The following is a 20605-nucleotide window of genomic DNA, read 5'->3' on the forward strand; positions in this document are numbered from 1 at the left end:
ACCTAGAGAACTTTCTCTTTGATCGCAGAGGTGATGGATAGCCACTGGAGAGTGGTTTGAACAGGGGTGTGTCATGGTCAGTCCTGTACTTTAGGATGAACAATTTGACAGCTTAGTGAAATGATTACTTTCTACTTCATTCCAGTGCCATTCTGGAAAGCATTTCATTGTGTCATGAGGATTACCCTGAGGTTCTCAAAGGCTATGGCAAAGGAACATAAACTCTGGCAAGCTGGAAAGGCCTTAAGTATAGGTTTAGTTACAGAATGATTCTCTAAGGATCAGCCTAACTCAACTCAGGAAGTTAGCTACCAGGTGATTATTTTTAACAGAAACTCAGACTCATTCTCTGTGTATATGTGTGTGTGTCTATATATACATTCATGCAAATATATATACACACATATGCATATGTATAAATACATACATACACGTGTATGTGTGTGTGTGTATATATACACACACACACATACACACACATATGTGTATCCATTGGAGAGGATGAATGATATAGTAGATGTAAAGAGTTGGCCTTCAGTCAAGAATCAGTCAGTTGATGAGCAATCATTTAGCACCTACTTTATGCTGAGCACCTTGCATGAGCTTCACAGCCAGGGGACATGGTTTCAGTCCTGTTTTTACCCACATCGGGAAGGAAGAAATCACTTAAGCTCTCAGTGTTCCAGGTATCTCCCTAAGATTAGGTTTCTTTGGAGTTGTTGTTCTACATCCATTAAGAGAGTTTCTGCTTAGCTGCTTCCCTTTACAAATGAACTCCTAGATCTGGAGATCTTCTTCCACCCCACACCACCCCCCAAAAAAGAAATATGGACACACACAGGTGATGTATGTTAAATGACAATTACCTTGTCGTGATTACAGCTAAAGTCCACTTTCTGAGCAGTCAGAATCCCAACAACTGAAACCATCTGGATCATAGCTGGGTGTCCAAAAGTCAGAGAAAAAGATCTCAGAGCTGCCAAAGACAGACTGGCCATCAGAACGCCCAAGCTTTTTCTTCACAGGAGAGGCAGAAACCCAACTCCTCTATGTCGCTATGGGTCATTAAAATATGGAAAGAGAATGACAGCCCCATAAAAAAATCATAGAAAGTTCCCCTGAAGCTACTGATCTCAATGCTTTCTTGGTCTATAAGTTTGACATCCAGTGAATCATATGTCAATTGCATTTAATTGCTCTGAATATTGTGTGGCCTTTAGAGTGAGTTTATTTTCTTTTTTTTTCCTTTTCTTTTTAATGGATTTGGGACTACCCTGGAGGGAAGAACTGGTAACAAGTACCTGATCCTCTCATGAAAGTCCCATTCTTAACTACTTTGTCATTTCTCTGGCTTTTTCTCTTGCTATTAATTTTCGCCCTTAAGCAATCTGCCTTTGAGACGAGAAATTCTTAATCCTACCGAAAATGTGCCAAGAAGCACGAGCAAACCATGTCTTTGATGGTTTTATACAGCTCTTGGATTTCTCTGCCTATGGAACCTTAAGAAGTTGTATTTTATATCCTGAAGCTGGAAAGAGTGAAAGGAAAAATGAAAAGGCAGGGAATAAAGCCCCAGGGGAAAAAAAGGAGCTAAAGGGGAAATGGATGCTTTTAACTCTTCCAAATTCCATTGCAACTCTCCTCCAATTGGGAAGAGATCCCTATATCTTCAAAAGTGTTGCTGTTTTGTTTTGATCTCTCTGAGCCTCAGTTTCTTCACATGTAAAATGAAGAGACTGGACCCAATAATCCCTAAAATTCCTCACAGTGTTCGTTCGATGATCCAAGAATCCTGAGACTGTAAAAAACAAAAATACACCTTTTTTTTTTTTTTTTTTTGCACTGAAGTGTGAGAACTATTTCCAGTTACTCTTCCAGGATAAGAAAAGCAACATAATAACTGTGTCCCATTAAGTCCCTTGAAATCCAATTGCACTGAACTGGTAAACACGGGAAGAAAGATGGTCATGGAAGAGAAATAAAAAAGATAAGCAAGGAAGTAGCCCTCAAGTCAACCCTACAAATGGATGGGGATTTCAGAGAACAATAGCCCTACTGCCCATTATGGAGGATAGTAGGGGAAGAGGAGGGATGTGCATACATCTATGATGATCCATAAGCTCTATAAAGTCTCAATTTATGACTTGCTTCTTTTTAAATATTTCAGGCTGACTGATTTAGAGCTACTGTATTTTGACTAAATATCTCTTTGGGTTCTATTAGGAAAAAATCTTTGTCACCTCAATGAGTATTTTCTCCAGTCCCAAGAGTGCTTGAAGAAAATGCTCCCCACATTGAGGACCACTCAGGTGAGTACTTGGACAACCTCTTCAATGAGCAAAATCAAGTCAAAGAAACCAGAACCAAACTGAGTGTCAATGATTTTGATTGGCAACTACTGACTGATTTGGATGAATTGAGAGAAAACTCTTCAGATCTCTTGTCATGATCCAGTCACAGCTGCAACTGCAGAACCAGATGCCTCACAAAGTAGCTGACTGATGGTGGGTTAGTTAGCAGCGGGGCTCACTTTTTGCATCTATGGAATAAGATCCAAAGTTCCTCATAATCTCAGGCAGAAAATAAAAGCAAATGAAGGGATTCTGTACTAATGAAAAGATAACTAACAGACAAAATCAAACACACTGTTATTGGGCTTTAAAGAAAAGCAGATCAGGGAAGAGAATAAGATTCCAGGGCAGAATAAATTGAATTATAGTTTGAAAGTCAAGAAAACTAGATGGTCATTTTTCCTTTCTGATGCTCCATTTCTTCATATAGTGAATGGGGATGATGATAATCCCAGATAATTGTCTTGTGAGGATAAAATCAGACATAAATACCATTACAAATGTTAAGTGCTACATCACCAGGCAGTCATGATTAGCATTTCCTCCTCAGGGTGATTTTATTTGTGCTGATTTCTTTAAAAAAAGAATCATTTGACGTACAGAAGGTCAACAAACCATTCAGGAAAAAGATTATCCATTCATATGTGATTTCTCAAGACTTTAAAAAAAGTATTATTTGATCCTGAATTCTATCTGTTAGAAAGGTCAGGCCTGATTAGCACCAGCTCCTCAAACTCCAAGAACAACTTTTGCTAAAGATAAAAGACTGTTCAGCTTTTGTGAAGCTTTAACTCTCAGTATCATCAAGGTCAAGCTAGTAAATACCATCTCTGGAACAAGACAGGAACAGGGGAACAGTTGAAATTCAAGTCACAATTTTTTCCAACTTCAACAATAATAAAAAAAAAATGTGATATACCTTCTATGCTCTCTGCCTCAATAAGCTTCTTCTCTACTGGAAAGATAGGCTGTGTAGAGAGATAAATTCAAGGCACTAAGAGTAAAGGAAGAACTCAGAAAAATAAAAGAACTGGCTGGACCCTGTCCAGGACTTCTGGTCTGGCTAAAAGTCAGGCCAAAAGACCAGGACTGGGCTGATGTTCTAAGCAAAGTCTCTCTCTCTGTTTGTTTGTTGGCTTTTTAATCTTTCATCTTAGAATCACTACTGTGTATTGGTTCCAGAGCAGAAGAGAGGTAAGAAGTAGGCAGTGGACATTTAGTGACTGCTCAGGGTCACATAGCTGGGAAGGGTGTGAGAGCAGATTTGAACCCAGAACCTCCCATCTCTAGGGCTGGCTCTCTATCCACTGAGTTATTAATTGCCCTCTCTCATTGGTTTTAATGGAATATAATGACCTGATCAAAGAATCAGACTCTACTCCTTCTTTCCACTAGTGCTCTGTAGGACTAGTCTATTTAATTTGCCTGAAAATATCATCAGGACAATGCCTACTTTATGATGAAGGCAGGCAAAAGCCTTGATGTTGTTAGCAAGTTTCTGTGAAAAGAAAAATGTCCCAAGTCTCCCCTGAAATGAGCTGTATCATCTTGAATCAGTCATTGAACTGCTCTTCTATGAAGTGAGCATGTTGGATTCATTGGAAGTTTCCCTACAGTTTCATGCTATGATATATAAAGGGGAGGAAGGCACTCTCTTTTTTTAAAACCCTTAACTTCTGTGTATTGGCTCCAAGGCAGAAGAGTTGTAAGGGTGGGCAATAGGGGTCAAGTGACTTGCCCAGGGTCACACAGCTGGGAAGTGTCTGAGGCCAGATTTGAACCCAGGACCTCCCATCTTTAGGCCTGACTCTCAATACACTGAGCCACCCAGTTGCCCCCAGGAAGGTACTCTCTTGATTTCCACCCAAAAGGAATTTTGATTTGTGCTACAGCTACAATTCCTGCGGGGCTCGGTGACTCCAGAGTTTGAGGGCTTCCAGACACCGGGGAGATCATTTTGTCCAAACGCATGTTGTCAGATTAATTCTGTGCACCTGCCAGAAGAATTCTCCAAGAACCTCCATGTTGTTCCTCTAGCAAACAGCCAAAGTACAGAGAGGCACAAGCGTGCGCTTGTTGGATGCGTGCATGTAAAGCAGGAGGGTTTATGACCGCCGTATTGCAGTCATTTTACCTGTCATGTTAATGGTTCGAAGGTGATTTGGGGTTTATAAAGCAAGCATGATTGCCTCAGACTCATCCCAAGGCAAAGCCTCAGGATTCTTGTTTGTAGCTATGTGAGCCAGATGTGTGCCCTGAAGTGAGCCCACTTCTCATGCCTGCGACGTTATTAAGATGCCCGTCAAGAAATCGCAATTGCCTATGGACGACGTAAATGGAACATTTTAATGTCTTCCTAATATCACTGCTGAAATGTCTCCAATTTCGTGGTCGCCATTTCCTCCCCTGGTCAGCCAGACCTTTTTATGAAAGGTTTCCCCTTGGATAACAAGATATTTTCAATTAGAATTTCTATCTCTAGAACTAAATGAATCTCAGCCTCCTCCCTCTCATGGAGCTTAATCAGCTACAGTACAGCACACGCTCATATTAAAGGGGGGCATTAAAATGTTTTGATACTTTATAGTTCAAAAATGGTTTTATTTAATTGGGACCAACTGGCCTCATTGCTTCCTATAAACTTAGCAATATATATTCTGCAAGAGGAATAAAAACGAACAGCTGTTTCCCCTTAAAGAAAGCAGACAAAGATTTTTCTTACACAATAAATCAGTTGCTAGCAGATTTCCAGGACATCGCCTCAGGCCAACTGTTTAGGTCGGGGTCCCAAATGGTATTTACCTCAGTGTGTATCCAAAACTGGTAAAGGAGGTTGAACTGGAGATGGACGGCAAACACCGGAGGAGGGATGATGAGAGCCAGGGGACAGTAGAAGATCTGCCCGGGAAAAAGCAAAGAGACGCCTTTCAGAAAATCATCGAGAACGAGCGCTTGAGGAGAAAGAAACGTGAAGTCATATCAGGGACTCCACAGGCGGAGGGGATGTTTCAGGCATGTATAGTCAAAGGGAAAAAAAAAGATCTTCTATATTTCTTAGCCATTTGGACTTCATGACATTTGTTTTCCATTCAGTAATGAGGTTACAGCTATGCAGAAAACTGGGTCTGCTGACAGTCTTTTAAAGAATTTAATCCTGTGTGTTGACATAGCACACTCCCTGCGTTAGCCTGTTAACCTTGGGAAGTTGAGAACATGTTTCCTTTCCAGAGGGAAGTTTTCTCTCGACTCTCTCTTTCCTCAAAGACAGGTCGATGGATGGGTAGCGAAGCTGGACACACGGTGGGGATCTCGTGGTAATTAATTGCTGATGAATTGATCCAGAGACACAGTAGGGACCTGGGAAACTCTGCAGCTCCCTCATTTACAGATGTGTGAATTGAAGACCCTAATTAGGGGTGAGAAGCTCTGCCCAGGTTAACACAAGTGGTGGGTGCCAGAGCTGGGATTTGAACTCAACTCTATGGACTCCAGTGCCAGATCCAGATGAATAAATGTTCCACTCCAACAAGGGGAGAGTCACGGAATGTAGCTTTCCCAATTTTAGCCATAGACTCTCACTACTACTTCCTCTCTCTCTCTCCTCTCTCCCTGCTCTTTTGTGGCTCTTGTCCCTCTGTCTTGCCTGTGGCTATATCCCATGCAATGGGAGTACCTGTATGGACACACTTATGCAAAGAGGGTGAGGGGGGCAGAGTAATACAATAGACAGAGGACCTGATTTGGATTCAAAGACCTCAGCCCTAGTAGTCAGGTAAATCACTTCCAGCCTTAGACTTCTGCTTCCTCATCTGTGAAATGGGGGAGTATGATTCAATGAAATCAAAGATCCCTTCCACATCTAAACGTATGACTGATTGATGAAAAAGGAACTGATGGATAAGAAGGGAAAGCGACAGATTTTTCCCATTGAAGAAGACTCCTTGGAGAGAATGCCGAGATACAGGTTAGCATCCCTCATAAAAACCACCTGGGCAAAAGCAAACCAACCAACGGGAACCAAGAGCCACAAAAGAGTGGCGAGAATGATGCTCTGCTGCTGGAAGCACAATCTTCCCCGGCTCGATTTTCTAACAGACGGAAACGCTTCTGCCTTTAGGAAAACAACTTCTGCTCTGACCACAGGGCTGGTTTGCATCCACAAGTAAACAGAAGCTAATGTTTTCTTCTAATTACTTTGATCCTTCTAGAATTGCTCTATGTTGGCAGGAAATCTTTTATGAAATGAAAAGCTCCATAGGCACAGGAGAAGAAGAAGCAGCAGGACTTCCACTTTCCGCGGCTGCACGTCACCCAGCGCTCCCCATTCCGAAAAGCCGGAGCAGCTGGCCGGAGCCAATCCAGTCTTGGAGGTTACCTCTGCCGTGGAGAAACAAATACCCTTGAACTTGTATAAGGGCTATTTGTCTGCAATTAGCCCAAATGTCATTTCAAGGATTTCCTGCAATCCCCCATTCTTTGGTGTAAGAATGGGCTGATTTATGTGACTCTTTACTAATGACATCGAGAATTCCATGAAGGCAGAGCCCATCGCTTTTACAAACTTTATATCTCCCTGGGCTCTGAGCAGAGGACACCGAGCAGGGGAGGCAAACTTTCTAAATGTCATCTTGTTGCTCTCTAGTTATTTTATGACTCACATCATTATGGGAAAAACTCAAGTCTTTTCTTGGGCCAATGGCTGCCCCAGAAGACATTTGGTCTGATGACTTTATGTAGTTTCCATTAACACACAATAAACATGGAAATCCTTACATGATCTGATTCCTTCCTGGTTATATTACTGAAGATCAAATTGTATCTGCTGACACAGTTGGGTTGGTGAATGTGCCTGATGTTAGACAAAAATCTATGGAAAAGGTCTCAAGTCCATATAACTGCTACAGTTTTTCAGTTGGTGGCAGCAAAGTCATTCTTTGGGACTCCCTTTTGAGTCCATTTATAGTATATTTATTTTTTTAAAAACCCTTAACTTCTGTGTATTGGCTCCTAGGTGGAAGATTGGTAAGGGTAGGCAATAGGGGTTAAGTGACTTGCCCAGAGTCACACAGCTGGGAAGTGTCTGAGGTCAGATTTGAACCCAGGACCTCCCATTTCTAGGCCTGGCTCTCAATCCGCTGAGCTTCCCAGCTGCCCCAGATTTATAGTATATTTAAATTAGACTAGCCTGGATTCAGGAAGACCCATCTTTCTGAGTTCGAATCTGGCCTTGGGCACTTACTTGCTGTGTGACCTTAGGCAAGTCACTTCACCTTGTTTGCCTTAGGTTCCTCATCTATAAAATGATCTGGATAAGGAAATCACAAGCTACTCCAGTATCCATGTGACCCACATGAGGTCACATAGAGTCAAAGCTATGACTGATGGGACTGAGCAACAAAAAAATTAATTTACTTTGCCAACATGAGAGCAATAAAGTCATTCATTTTCATGACACCTTGTCAAACATGAGGCTCATATTCTTCATTTCACTTATAACAAATTGAGGGATTTATAAGATTATAAGAATTGAGGGATGATCAAGTGAATGAATGGGATCCCAGTATCTCAAAGAGTCTAACGTTTTTCTGGATGCCAAACCAAGTCTGGAGGCTATCAAGACAGAGCATTATCCATTGGCCTTCCTCGTCAGCCAACAAAGTCCTTTCTTAATGCCATTCTAAAATCCCCATCTGCATCTGAACGTTTAAAGGGAAATAGAATTCTTTTCATGCGATCTCAGTGTAAAGCATAGCGTGGTTGGGGACTTGGTCACAGAGCCCAGAATTAGGGAATGGCTTCTGACAAGATCCTCCCCAAAGGTCTCATCATAGTGCAGAAGGAACCTTGGCCTTGCTAGACAGGCACAACTTCTGTCAAGTTCTCCACAGCTGGAAAGACTTTGAGTTCCTTTTGGAAATTCATTGGAGGTCCAACATCTTGAAGGCTATCTTAGATACATTCAGAGAAGCTCATGACCAGAAGTTTGGACTCCAAGGGATGGATTTTGAGGGAATTCTCAAAAATTGAGAAAATCTGTCTGCAACGGGCCATGATCTAGCCTGGTGGGTGGTGCCTCCATAAGAATCCAATCAAGGCTCTTCAAAGCAATAGGAATAAAACAAGAAAAATGCCAAGAAACTCTTTGCAGGGGACATTGTTTACCACCACGATTTCTTCTACATTGTGGGTACTAGTACTAGACAGGGGCCAATCGATTTACACCTATAGACGGCCCAAGAGGCCTTCCCACCCAATGCTCTTATGCTCTAGTTGAGGAATCTGAACTGAGAGAAATGAAGTGATTTATTCTGACATGATAATAAGTGACAGAATCCAGTTGTCAGCACAGATCGTCTGACTATAGACCCAGGCCCTTTCCTGGTGTCCTGTTGCCACCTATATTTATTTGGCTATTGATATTAAGTCATTATGTTCTATCCAACTCTATTTGACACCATCCATTTTGTCTATGGAGTTTTCTTGGCAAAGATACTGATGGGATTTGACATCTCCTTTTCCAACGTGCCCCCATTTTACAGAAGAGTATCTAAGGCAAATAAGAATTAAATGGTCTGCCCATGCTCACACGGCTAGTGAGTGTCTAAGGATATATTTTAACTTATTGACTTAAAAAAATTGGTCAGTCATATCTAATTCATTATGACCCCATTTGGAATTTTCTTGACAAAGATTGGTTTGCCATTTCTTTCTCCAGTGGATTAAGGCAAACAGAGTTAAGTGACTTGCCCAGGGTCACTTGGCTAGTGAGTGTCTGAGACCAGATTTGCTCTATCTACTGAGCCAACTACCTATTAAGAAATTTAAAATCAGCATCAATTTGTTTCTTTGCCATACGACAAAGGGACACTCTGAGCTCATTTGTGGGTGCCACTTCTCTGCCTATGGTAGGATGGTAGAAAGTACCTAAGAATTTTAATATAATCAACAAACTATGTAATTGATAATTTTTTTAAATAAAGTTTTAATGATGACCGAAAAAGGTAAAAGAATGAGTATTTCTATAAGTCCTACTAAGTTGAGGCATTATGAAAGGATTTTAGAAATATTATCTCATTTGATCCTTTGATTACAAGCCCCAAAGATGGGTTGTATTTTTTGTTTTGTTTTGTTTTTGTTTTTTTTAAACCCTTGTACTTCGGTGTATTGTCTCATAGGTGGAAGATTGGTAAGGGTGGGCCATGGGGGTCAAGTGACTTGCCCAGGGTCACACAGCTGGGAAGTGGCTGAGGCCGGGTTTGAACCTAGGACCTCCTGTCTCTAGGCCTGACTCTCACTCCACTGAGCTACCCAGCTGCCCAGGGGTTTTATTTTTTTAATCTTTTTTACAGTGGAGATAAACAGAAGTTAAGTGATTTGGGCCATACAGTTAGTCTATATTCAAGGTTGGATTTGAACTCAGGTTTTATTGACTCCAGGCCCAGAACTCCACGCACTGAGCTACTAGTTGCCCCTGCAGCTAGAAGGCAAGCATGATGGATAGTAGACCTGGTTTGCTTAATTGCCAATTAATGGCTTGGTCTTATTTGTCCAGATGTAGGGGAAGTTAGCCTTAAAGACCCTCACCCAAGACCATGAAGACCATGTAGCTCCTCCTTCTACTCCCAAAGACATCCAAAGAGGTTTGTTTGTTTGATTTTCTCTTTGTTTTTATTTTTCTTTTTTAAAATGACCAGAAGGTATGAGAATTGAATTGCCAGAAGCTTTAAAGCTATGACCACATCACCAGGGCCTAAAAAATCCTTCTATTGTCTGGACGTGTCTATTTTTTAAAGTACTACAAACAATGTAATTTTAGCTACTGGTTTATTTTTCCATGAAGCTTCAGGTTCTCTAAATCCCAAGGATAAGCAAGAGAATCCTTACTCACAACAATAACAAAGTTAGATTGGCTTTAATGGGGCCGACGTGCCTTTTCTCTGACTCCAAATCTCTGTTCTCCTGAAACAACCACAATATACTGGGTTGTAGAGAAAGGTGTATTGACTGGCCTTCTGTAGCTTCTCCAGTGTTTATGGAAGGGAAAGAGGGAAGGGTTTATCCACAACAGTGGGCAGAAAAACAGTATTTCTGGTCAGTATAACATCACCTGAAGCTTCAGGAGTCTAGCCCACACATCATGTTAAACCATTTTATACTTGTTAAACCATGTATAACATTTGAGGGGGCGGAGATGGGGAAAGGCGAGACAAGGACGGGAAGGGTTATGGTCAGACCCAGCCTTGAGAACATTTGGCAAGGAGAGAAGAATGAGTGTAAGTAGGAGGGAAGAAGTATAAAAGAATGGATCGTGTGATAGATATGCATAGAGACCCAGAAACAGGACAGGATTTGGGGGAAAGGGATGGAGTGACATCTGAGACATCTAAGGAGAAAGTGAGATGTAGTGAAAATATTCTGCAATTGAGGTGCCAACGGACCCAGCGAGCCGATTTACCATCATATCTGATCACTGAAAATGTGACTCAAAAAAGTATAGGAATAATTCCCGGTATCCATGCAAGAGTCTTTGATTTTAGTGGTCATGATGGGAGTCAGGGAATGAGGAGCTAGGAAGTCAAGTTATTAATCATCTAATTCATATCTTGTCTCATTTTCTAAGTAAACTATCATGTCATCTGCTAAAAGGACTAATTTTGTTTCTGCATTCCCAGTGATTATGTATTAAATTTCCTTTCTTGTCTTATTAATGTACTTGGCATTTTTAGTAGTAAGCAAAATAATAGTAGGGGAGAAAGGCTTTTGTGCTGTATCCTTATGATTTTTAGTTTGTTATATATATATGTATCTATATATACATATATAATTATACTTTTACATAAACATATGTGTGTATATATTTACATTTAAAAATATTTCCATGATTCTACTTTTTATCATTCTTTTCAACATAAATAAACTCTGTATTTTTATATATGTTGTTTTTCACTTTTATAAGATTATTTATGCTGTTTTTCTAATATTGACCTATCTGTGTATGTCATACCTAGTCATGGTGAATTGCTTTTTCCATATACCTCTATGTGTCTATCTTTAGATTTTTTGCTGCTCTTTTATTTTTTAAATGCATAAATATTAAATTAGTGAAATTGACCTACTCATTCTCTTTGTCAGCTTTATCACTCCTTAATTTGGTCATCTGAGTCATATTGGACTTATAAAGGCAGTTTGGTAAAATATATTTTTCTTAATTACTATCAAGATTATATGTGATTATGTAATGAGGGGCAGTGCAGTATAGAATAGCTAATGAATGCTTTTTAAATACTTAATAGAATTCAATTCTGAATTAATTTGGGTCAAGGGTTTATTGCCTCTCAAAAATGCATTTTCTTTATTTAATATCTCTTTTTGAGATTAAGTTTTCAATTTAAAAATCTGTTACATATAATTAAATATTTTTTCTAAGTTCTCAGTTTTGTCTTCATGAAGATTAGTGTCTAAAATATATTTCTATTTTTATAGATTTTTGCATTTTTTCCGACTGTCATTCTCTTTAACATAATAATTATTTCATTTTTATATGTCTGAAACATTCAGGTTCTTTTTACTTAGTCTTCATTTATGGCTGTATTTTTCTTTTTGCTTTCGTTTACATTATAATGTTTCTGAGCCAAAATCTTCTTGGTGTCTGGAGCAGAGATCCCCTGCTTATTTTGGAAGTGGATTTTCCACTTGACGCTTGAGATTTCCAAGTCTATAGTGTGGAGTTGTTCTCATCAGATCCTCTGTTCCATTTCAGGACTTGAGGATGTTTATCGTGAATAATTAAACCAGCATCTTCTGTGAGAGAATATGCCCCAGGCAGCACCCAACACCAGGGTAATACTCTGTTCATGGCTCATGCTCACTAACCTCAGGGCTTTTTGTTCTGTGCAGGATGTCTCCTAGCTGCTTGCTCCAAGTTTATATCTGTCTGTTTTAGTCCTGTTCAGGCAAAAAAGATAACAGCTCCCATCTTTAAGGTTTGAAAAGGGGTTTGCATATATTAGTTCATTTAAGCCAAATGACAATCCTGTGAAAAAGGTGCTATTATTTCTCAATTTTACACATATCTGGATGAGGGATTTGGGGAGGTCTATTCAGTTACTCATTTTCTTATTTAAAATATTGGTCTCCTAGAGCGATCAGCTAACTATTAAGCTGGTGAATTAACTGGCATATACAGAAATGAATACGAAAATCAAAGCAACTCATGTCTAATGAGGGTCATAGATAGGTAGGTAGGTAGGTAGATAGATAGATAGATAGATAGATAGATAGATAGATAGATAGATAGAATGGTTGACAGGCAGATAGATTGACTGATAGATGCATGTATATGATAATAAAATTATATGGAATAAATATGAATATAATAAAGGAAATTAAATATAAGGCAATTGGGGAGGAAGAACTAGAAGTTGGAGGGTACTTCTGAGAGGCATTAAATAGGCAAAATCCTCTTTGAATGCAGCTTGCAAAGTATTTATATTTTGGTTTAGTGTCCAATAACACCAAGCTTTTAACTTTAACTGTATTTTTTAATTTGAGCAGCAAATTAATTCCACAGTAATTTGAACAGAAAGTTTCCTTTTCACATGGCAGCCATCATAGGTGAAAGAAAATGCTTTCTAAGCATAAATTTCCTTTTTCTTTTATAGGTACATTTTCCCTTTGAAGACGTGGTCTATTTATCATTTATTGCAAAGTATATTGTTGCCTTAGCAACTATCACTTCCATGACTCACTTATTATTCTGTGTAAAGAGAACTTGAAAATTCTCATGGGATAAATAGAATGCAAGAGCCCATACAAGGTCATTCTGTCTGTTCTTTCTTATGCAAGAAGATTCATATCAAAGTCACCAGAGACCTATCACTATATACCTTATTTATCCATTAAAAGTGTAAAGAGACTTTGAGGACTCAGGACTCTTGCAGTCATAACATGGGAATATTCATAACAAACAAGATCACTCACTCATTCACCAGACAAGCCAGTCTTTGTCGTTGAATGGAGGAGAACTGATCTGGTGATCTGGACTACAGGATCATGGATTTAGAGCTGGAAGATCCCAGAAATCCTTAAGCCAAATCCCTTCATTTCAGAGATGAGGAGGCTGAGGTACAGAAGAGGGCAAGGGACTTCCCCACAGTGATATAGCTAGTTCCTGTGGTAGAATTCAAACCCAGCTTCTGATTCCAACCCCATGGCTCCATCCCTATGACTAGTGGGGTCTGGGCTTCATATGCAGGTGGGTTAGCTCTCTCCTCATCCCACTTAGGTACAGCTCTTGGTCGGTAGACCAAAAAGGTAGGGTGATCTATGCTCGAGGCCAAGGAAGGAACAGGGGAAAGCCTTAGTCACAGGAGTTGAGCAATCCCCAGGCAGGTTTTATTCTGCAGCAAACTATTTGACTGTGAGCTTCTCAAGGGCAAGACCTGTCTTGTGCCTTTCTTTGTACCCCTAGCGATAAACACATTGTTAATTAGATTATGTTAACTGACTGACCAACCTGAAGCCCTCTGTTACATCATTGAAGCTCTGGGGATCTCAGTATAGAATGGGATTTCTCCATTAGATTATAAGAGCTGAGTAAGTGGGTAAGTCAGCCAACCCTTTGGAGTCATTTCTCTCATTTGTAAAATGGGGGAAATAATATATTTATTGTTTCCTTAAGATTTGTGGGAGCAAAGGATTAAGTGAACTTGGCAGTGCTATAGAAATGAGAGTAGTTATTGTTCTTTTAAGGAAATGGAATAGAACTGTGTATATTTGTGTGTGCAAAGATATATATATATATATATGTATATATATATATATATAAATTTATGTGAGAAAGAAAATATATAAATACATACTCATATATATGTATAGATACTCCCCAAACCCAAACTACCTCTGATAGTCTTAATTCACCACCATAGAAATCAGGGACCTATGAGTTAGACAGCTACTTGGTACCTCCTGGAGTCTGTAAGACCTGAATTCAAATTTCACAACCAGGGAAGAGATTTAGGGAAGGCTTCCCATAGGAGGAGCTCCTTAGCTAAGCCAAAAAGTGCTCATTGTAAGAGGCCAAGGAAAGGAAGGAGGATATCCCAAGTATGTATGCGACCTCTTCATTAGGTATGGAAGTAGAATAAACAATCAGAGAATATGTAATAGTACATCCTAGAGTAATACATTCTAGAGCCTAGAGGGAATTTGGGGAGAGAAATAAAATGACATCATTGAGGAAAGGGATAATAATTAGTTCCTTAATGTCTAAAATGTCTTCATGGGACTTCCATCTCAAAGGATTCAGATGAAGAAGAACCATTGGTACAGAAATCTCAAGAGGCGCAGACTCCAGGGGCAACAGGCTTTCCATCCCTTTGCTTCCTATTCTTTGGCACACCCTCTAGCTCTTTGTAGAAAAATAGTGTGTTTGAGGGCACAGAATCAAGACACACTGGAAAATGCTTTGATCCTGTGAACATGGTCACAGAAAAAAGGAGGAAACATGGATAAAATGCTGCACATTCTTTGCTGAGAGGAAGAGAGAATGCTCTCTGTGTACTTCTTTAAATAATGGAATTCCCTTATCGCTCTTCCTAATCCCATATGACTTACCCAGGAAGTATATATTTGGAAGACAGATTGTCTCAGAGCAGTAGACAAGTTGTAGTCCTCAGAGCTGTGGTGTGTCTGGTGTGCTGACCACATGATGTTGACCTCTGTAAGACAACAAAGGAGAAGATTTATGATGAAGAGAATCAAGCCAACTGAAAGAAGCTCATGCCATTTCCTATGGTGCACGTCTATCCCTCACAAGGATAGGAGAAAATCCATAACTACCTGTACCAAATTATGTCAATGGGAAGATTGCTAAATAAAAGAAATAAAGCAGGAATCAGATCCCAAGGTTCCTTCTTCTTCCTCTTTCTCCTTATCGTCACTGACATTTACATAGAATTTTAATGTTTGTAAAGCACTTTACAAATATCATTTCATTGGACCATCACAATAACCATGGGAGGCAGGTAGGTACTACCAGTATCTCCGTTTTACAAATGAGGAAACGGAGACCAACTGGAGACAAATAACTTGTCCAGGATGGCAAAGTAAGTGAGTGTCTGAGGTCACGTTTGAACTTGGGGGAGGAGGAAAAAGTTGGAAGCTGTCTTCATGGTCTGGGTAGCAATATGGCTGCTTGGTTCCAAAGGGTAGAAGCCAAAGGTGGGGGCTATAAAGAGGGAATTTGAGTATGTGTTTCTAAAAGTGAAAAGACCATAAAGAAGTCATTTAGTAGATGAAAGTCTTTAATAAAAGGCTCAATGAACACTTCCTGGGCATGATGTGGAGGGATCTGGGTTCAATGCAATGGCTTCGGGAGCCTGTGGAAAACTTGGAGCTTCTCTCTTGAAAGTCTGAGATTCTCTGATTCTTTGAGATTAACTACGGCTTGTCCTGAGTACTTTTTTAAGGCTTTTCAGGCTTCCTGTACTGTGGGTCATTAACCTCTTCCAATAAATGCCCTTCCCTCCTCCTCCTCTAGCCTTCCAGACCCTTCATCATACTCCTCCCTCTCCCTGACATTACAAATAGAAGTCTTTAAAAAAAAGGGAAGCCCTTTGGGATGTATTTATTTGTTAATGCTATTTTAATGCATCCAAGCTAATGTGCTCACTAGGGGTGGGTTCTTCAGGTGAGTTGCAGTCACAGGCTAATGACCTATGGGTGCCCAACTTCCTCATGACCTTTACAGAAGCTCAGTAAGCGAACAAAGAATCTGAAGAGGTGGAGGGTTAAAGACCTGTCTCTTTGGTTGTTTTAAAAGCATTTACTTCCGATCACAAACTGTGTGTAACACAAGCCCTCACCCAATGAAGGCCAGCTGTGCAAACAGGGGCCAGTAACTGGATCTAACTTCTTCACCTCTGTCATTTTTTTTTCCAGCATTGAGAAAAGTTCAAGCAGGACCCTGTGATATTTGTTACAGTCTATGCTCCTGTGAGGGAGAGTCTGTTGGTTTCCAAAGAGAATGGCCAAAGATGTATTTTAATGGCAAAAGGCAGACTCCGAAGGTTCCTTCATAAATACAATTGGGAGGAGCTAGAAGTTGCTCCCAAGAATGTAGAACACTTCCGCCAGAGCTGCTCTGCTCAGCTTGGGTTTTTAAGAGCCACAAGTGAAACAATATGGAGGAGATGAAAGGACTACCATCATTCCAAGAGAGAAATTCTCTATGAAAAAAGATTTAAGAAAAAGATGGCTTTGCAAAAATGAATATTTTCCTGTCTATAGGAAACAGGGGCCTAAGACTCACAAGAATGAATGGTCTTTGATCTTCAGTATTTTAAGAGGAATTAAAATGACTTGGGTATAACACAGAAATCCTAAAATGCCCTGCCTCCTCCCAAAAGGAAATCTCATCTACAAATTATCATCAAAATTGAATGATCTGGGGGGCAGCTGGATGACTCAGTGGATTGAGAGTCAGGTCCAGAGACAGGAGGTCCTGGGTTCAAATCTAACCTCAGACACTTCCTAGCTGGGTGACCCTGGGCAAGTCTCTTGGCCCCCATTGCCTAGCCCTTACCACTCTTCTGCCTTGGAACCAATGCACAGCATAAATTCTAAGATGGAAGGTAAGTTTTTTTTTTTAATTGGATGATTTGGTGAGGCCAGGATTACTCAAGCATCTGTTCATTAACTTCTCTCTACCCTCTGAATAGCTCATTATGAGCAGAGAGGTATACAGTGGATAAAGTACCAGGCTTGATGTCCAGAAGATCTAGGTTCAGATATGGACTCAGACACTAACTAGCTATTTGACCCTGGGCAAGTCATTTCACCCTGTTTGCCTCGGTTTCCTCATATGCAAAATATGCTGGAGAGAGAAATGGCCAACTACTCCAGGATCTTTGCCAAGAAAACTCAAAATGGGGTCAAAGAGTCAGATATGACTGAAAGGACTGAACCAGGACACCACAAATAGGTGAGTTTCTCTCTTGCTTTTGCTTTGCCATCCTGAGCACCTGGCAGCAGCCAGAGCACACATCACAGATGCTCAATGAATACTTGTTGAGTTCTTGGTTCAAATTAGTATTTAAAGGATGGTCCTTTTATTAATATATTGCTTGCTTTAAGGTGAGGCGAGATGAGATATTGTGAGATAACTAGAGACTCGAATCCCAGTGTATTAGATGAAGTTAAGCTTAATATGAAGCCAGATAGACCTTTAAGCCAAAAAATTTGTCACTCAGTTAAATTAACACACATTAATTGAAACCTGGAATAAGTACAATTTTGCTTTTCACTCATTCATCCCAGAAGTGCATACTATGCATCTGCTTAAAACCCAAAGCCACCAAGTAGGCATCATGTAATGTATCTTGAAGCATTTTATAATGGTAATCAGGGTTTCTAAATTAACCTAAATATGAGGGACAGATTGAGAAAAACAGAGAGAAAGGCAAAAAACTCTAAAGAACAAGATAGAAAAGCAGAGATGGAGACACGGAACATTGCTCTGAAACCACCAAAATGCTTATTAAATTGTCGATGAGAAGAAACCACTTTGTTGTTTTTTTTTTTTCCTGGTGACAAATAATCCATTAGGATTTGATTTCTAAAATAACATTCCACCCCTAGCATTAATTATCCAGGTCAACTCTTTGATGTAGATGTTTCCTTCTGTCCCCACCTCACCCCTTTAGATGTAGAGATTCCTTTCCCTTCTCCATGAGATGCCCATGTTTTGCCTTACACTGAACTGTCAGAGGGATAGTACCACATTTTCCTCCTGCAATAACAGAACTATGGTCTGTAAATCCACCTCATGGCTTAGAACTCCTCCTTGAGTTGTAGGAGTCACATCATCTCCAGAGAGGATCCATCTGGGGAAGACCTGGCTAGGATTTCTTTTCTCAGCTAGATCTTTGATACAATAGCATCACAAAAAGTTGGTACTGGAAGGTACCTTAGAAATGAACTGTCAGTCCAAGTCTGGTAGCTCACTGGGCAGTAAACACATCACAAGGAAAAAATGAGGAAGGAAGGGGAAAAAAAGCATGCATTAAGCATTTGCTTTGTGCTGGGTAGTAAGCTAAGTTCTTTACAAAAATTATCTCATTTGACCTGACCAACAATTTTGGGAAGTGGGTGACAATTGGATCCCTATAGTATAGATAAGGAAATCAAAGTAGGAAATAATCTAAATATCTTACCCAAGGTTTCCTAGCTATTAAGTATCTAAGGTCAGATTTGAACTCACATCTTCCTGACCCCAAAGGCAAGGCTTTACTCATTGTACTGAGGATTGATGGTTTTTAGTCATTTCAGTTATGTCTAACTCTGGTGACCCAATTTCTGGTTTTCTTGACAGAAACACTGTAGTAGTTTGTCTTTTCCTTCTCCAGCTCTTTTTACAGATGAGGAATCAGGCAAACAGAGTTAAATGACTTGCCCAGGGTCACAGTTGTGAAAGGGAATTCTTTGTCCTCTTTGTCTATTCTGAATTTACACTAGGGAAAGGGAATCCTTTATTCCCTTTGTCTATTTTGAGTTAACACTTGGTTAACAATAACTTAAGTACCCCTACTTAGTACGTCAGTAAATTGGGAAGACAGGATTAACTCTCCTTTGTCTGCTTTTGAACTGAATCAGCAAAAGCTTGAACACCCTACTTAGCACTAACTTAATCAGCCAGGAAACTGTGAACCCTTTTGAAAAGTATTCACCTCTCCAGAATGTGAGCAGTGGTTCCCACAAACATTGCCCCCTGGGCAGTGCTGGGCAATTTGGAAGCTGTGATTGGCCCTTGTGAAGAGAGGAAGGGACAAGAAGGCACCATAAAAGGCCCTGAATTTTGGGGGCTAGGGAAGTTGACTTCAGGAAGGAAGTTAGCTTCAAGAAGAAGGTTGTCTCAAGGAAGAAAGTTGGCCTCAGGAATCACCTTCAGCTCGAGTCACTGTTTTGACCTGCTTCTTGGAGGGAACCTGGGTGAGGGGATAGTTGGCTTTTCCTTCTTGTCTTCTGAAGGCAGTTTAATTCCAGTTGAAGGTCAACAAGTCCCAGCTTAATCAAGCACTGGAGCAATATTTAGTTATATAGGCTAATGTCTTCTCTACCCTTTTGTATTACTCTGTGAACCCTTTTGATGTGTCTTGAGTTTCTGAGGGTGTGAATTCACTAAGTGGTTTGGGAGTTCCTCCACCTAGTGCTAAATAGGGTGTTCAAAGTTTTGTTGATTCAATTCAAAAGTAGACAAAGGAGAATTAATACTGTCTTCTTTATCTCCAGGCACTATGTTGGTATTGTTATTGTTAACCAAGTGTTAATTCAAAATAGACAAAGGGAATAAAGGATTCCCTTTCACAAGTGTAAAGTCAGAATAGACAAAGAGAACAAATAATTCCCTTTTACAATCCCTCCTGTGATTCTTTGGGAGACTACTCTCAGTAATGAATCATTTTACATAATCAGAAATTACAATAGTTAGAGATAAGAGGGAATTGAAAGAGAAAGAGAGAGCAAACCAATATTTGCTAGGCACATTGACAATAAGCCAATTGGGGAGCAGTCCCCTTTGGCATAAGAGTTTACATTCAGAATAAATGTGTTCAACCCCCCACAGTTCAATAGGTTATGCTCCATGGTTCATTCTGGGTCTTTTGTTGCTGTAGAGGTTTCTCCTTGCATCTTCATGGTGCCTTCTTCAAACAATTCATCTTAGATTCAAAGAGTTATGTTTCTTTCTCAAAACATTTCTAAAATGTTTCTTTCTCAAAATACTTTTTAGTTTCATGACAATTATACAATCCCTATGACAATTATGCAATCCCCTCTGAGGAGGGTGTTGCAATCCCTATGACAATTATAAACATGGCTCTGTCTTCAGCCAGAATTAAACTCAGGAAGATGACTCCAGGCCCAGCACTCCATTATCTGCATCACTCAGCTGCTTACCTACCACTTATCTACTTGTTCAGAGAAGAACACTTAAGAGCCCTACTAAAGCTGCAAAATGAGTCTTCACCTTTTGTTAGGCAACCACTATGTACCAGGCATTGTGTTAAATATTGAGAATACAAAAGAAGTAAAGGTAGTCTCTGCCTTCAAGGAGCTTACATTTGAATGGATGAGAGAACATACAAAGTAATATATACAAAGCAAGCTATATGCAAGTTAGAGTAGAAACAATAATAGAGGGAAGGAACTGCTTTGATACAGGATGGGGAAGGTTTTTTGTAGAAGGTGGGATTTTA

At 39.9% G+C, this 20605-nt stretch overlaps 1 protein-coding gene across 1 annotated transcript in view; it reads right to left on the reverse strand.

Moving 5' to 3' along the window:
- The window catches only part of AGMO (alkylglycerol monooxygenase), a 329174-nt gene that overhangs the window by 178162 nt on the left and 130407 nt on the right, over positions 1–20605 (reverse strand). The window contains exons 4-5 of the mRNA XM_044679541.1: positions 14967–15070; positions 5154–5249 (exon numbers count right to left, since the gene is read on the reverse strand). Of these exons, the coding sequence (XP_044535476.1) occupies positions 5154–5249; positions 14967–15070 (200 nt within the window). The remainder of the gene's footprint in view (positions 1–5153; positions 5250–14966; positions 15071–20605) is intronic.

The sequence above is a fragment of the Gracilinanus agilis genome, chromosome 5 (assembly GCF_016433145.1).
Source record: "Gracilinanus agilis isolate LMUSP501 chromosome 5, AgileGrace, whole genome shotgun sequence".
NCBI classification, from domain to species: domain Eukaryota; kingdom Metazoa; phylum Chordata; class Mammalia; order Didelphimorphia; family Didelphidae; genus Gracilinanus; species Gracilinanus agilis.